Source organism: Protomyctophum parallelum (assembly GCF_964188405.1).
Source record: "Protomyctophum parallelum genome assembly, chromosome: 15".
NCBI lineage: Eukaryota > Metazoa > Chordata > Actinopteri > Myctophiformes > Myctophidae > Protomyctophum > Protomyctophum parallelum.
Genome location: NC_139710.1, coordinates 27,314,446 through 27,315,500, shown reverse-complemented (window position 1 = coordinate 27,315,500; position 1,055 = coordinate 27,314,446). Strand labels below are relative to the sequence as shown.

The 1,055-nt window shown below is 45.5% G+C and overlaps 1 protein-coding gene across 1 annotated transcript; it reads left to right on the top strand.

Annotated features, from left to right (window-relative positions):
• Positions 1–435, top strand: LOC310871769 (large ribosomal subunit protein mL42-like; the record flags this gene model as incomplete). The annotated part of the gene is made up of 1 exon (XM_083783406.1): positions 1–435. The coding sequence occupies one exon, from the start codon at positions 1–3 to the stop codon at positions 433–435; it is 435 nt and encodes a 144-aa protein (XP_083639532.1).
• Positions 436–1,055: the final 620 nt, after the last annotated feature.

Below are 1,055 nucleotides of genomic sequence, written 5' to 3'. Positions count from 1 at the left end.
ATGGCGTCGGGCCATTTGTCCAGGTTAACGCTGTCTACAAGAGTGTTTAATGTCACTCAACTACAGCACTGGCAAACATGTTTCGTGCCAACTCTTCAAAAGGCAACCCTCAGTGGTCCTTCATTGGAAGATGTGAACTTCAAAGTGGAACTAGGTGTGACACGGGATGGGAAAACCATAGTGTGCTACCATCCCTCTGTCGATGTCCCTTACGAGCTCACACAGCCCATTGAGCGGCCAGAGCCGGTGACTAGCCCGTTGGAGACGCATGACCAGGTACTGAAGGCCCAGCTCAGTGTGGAGGTGCTGAAGAAGAACCCAGGACTGACCGTAGAGGAGCTCAGCAAGATGTTTCACACCACGAAGCACCGCTGGTACCCCAGAGGACAGTACCGCACGAGACGGATGAAGAAGGATCCCCCAAAGGACAGATGATAATAGTTAATAATGCACTTTGACTTTGTGTAATTTGCATGGGGACATCCCCATCCCCCTATGTACTTTTTCTTAATGTTTTTTTTTTAGGTTTTCTGAGCTCAATTGCACCCCAAAAAAACTGAACTTTTAACATTCAGTAGATTTTCTGTGGTCTGGGGTTTTCTGGCTCAAACAAGTGCTCTGCTTTTCCTGCTGTATGTGATGTCACAGCCTGCAAATCCCATGTATGTCAATGGGATTTGCCAGCAGATGTCACTGTTTTCATTGCAGCTCAAAAGGCTTCCAAACCCCAGAGAACTGCAGACCACAGATTTTCCACTGAATGTTCAAGTTTCAGTTTTTTTGGGGTGTAATTGAGGTCATAAAACCTAAATGAAAAACGAAAAATAAAATTATACCCTGGCATTGGTACATATCTGGTACATACGCTTTGTAGCATGAAGGAAAACATACCTGTCTGTTTTACCTGCACGGGACATACGTATGTCCTGTGCCAGCATATGACGTCATATAATTTGCTGCTAAGGGACATTGGTATATATCTTAATCACGTCATGGGACATATGCTTCGTAGCATGACGGAAAACATACCTGCACTGTCTGCTTCGTGCCAGCAT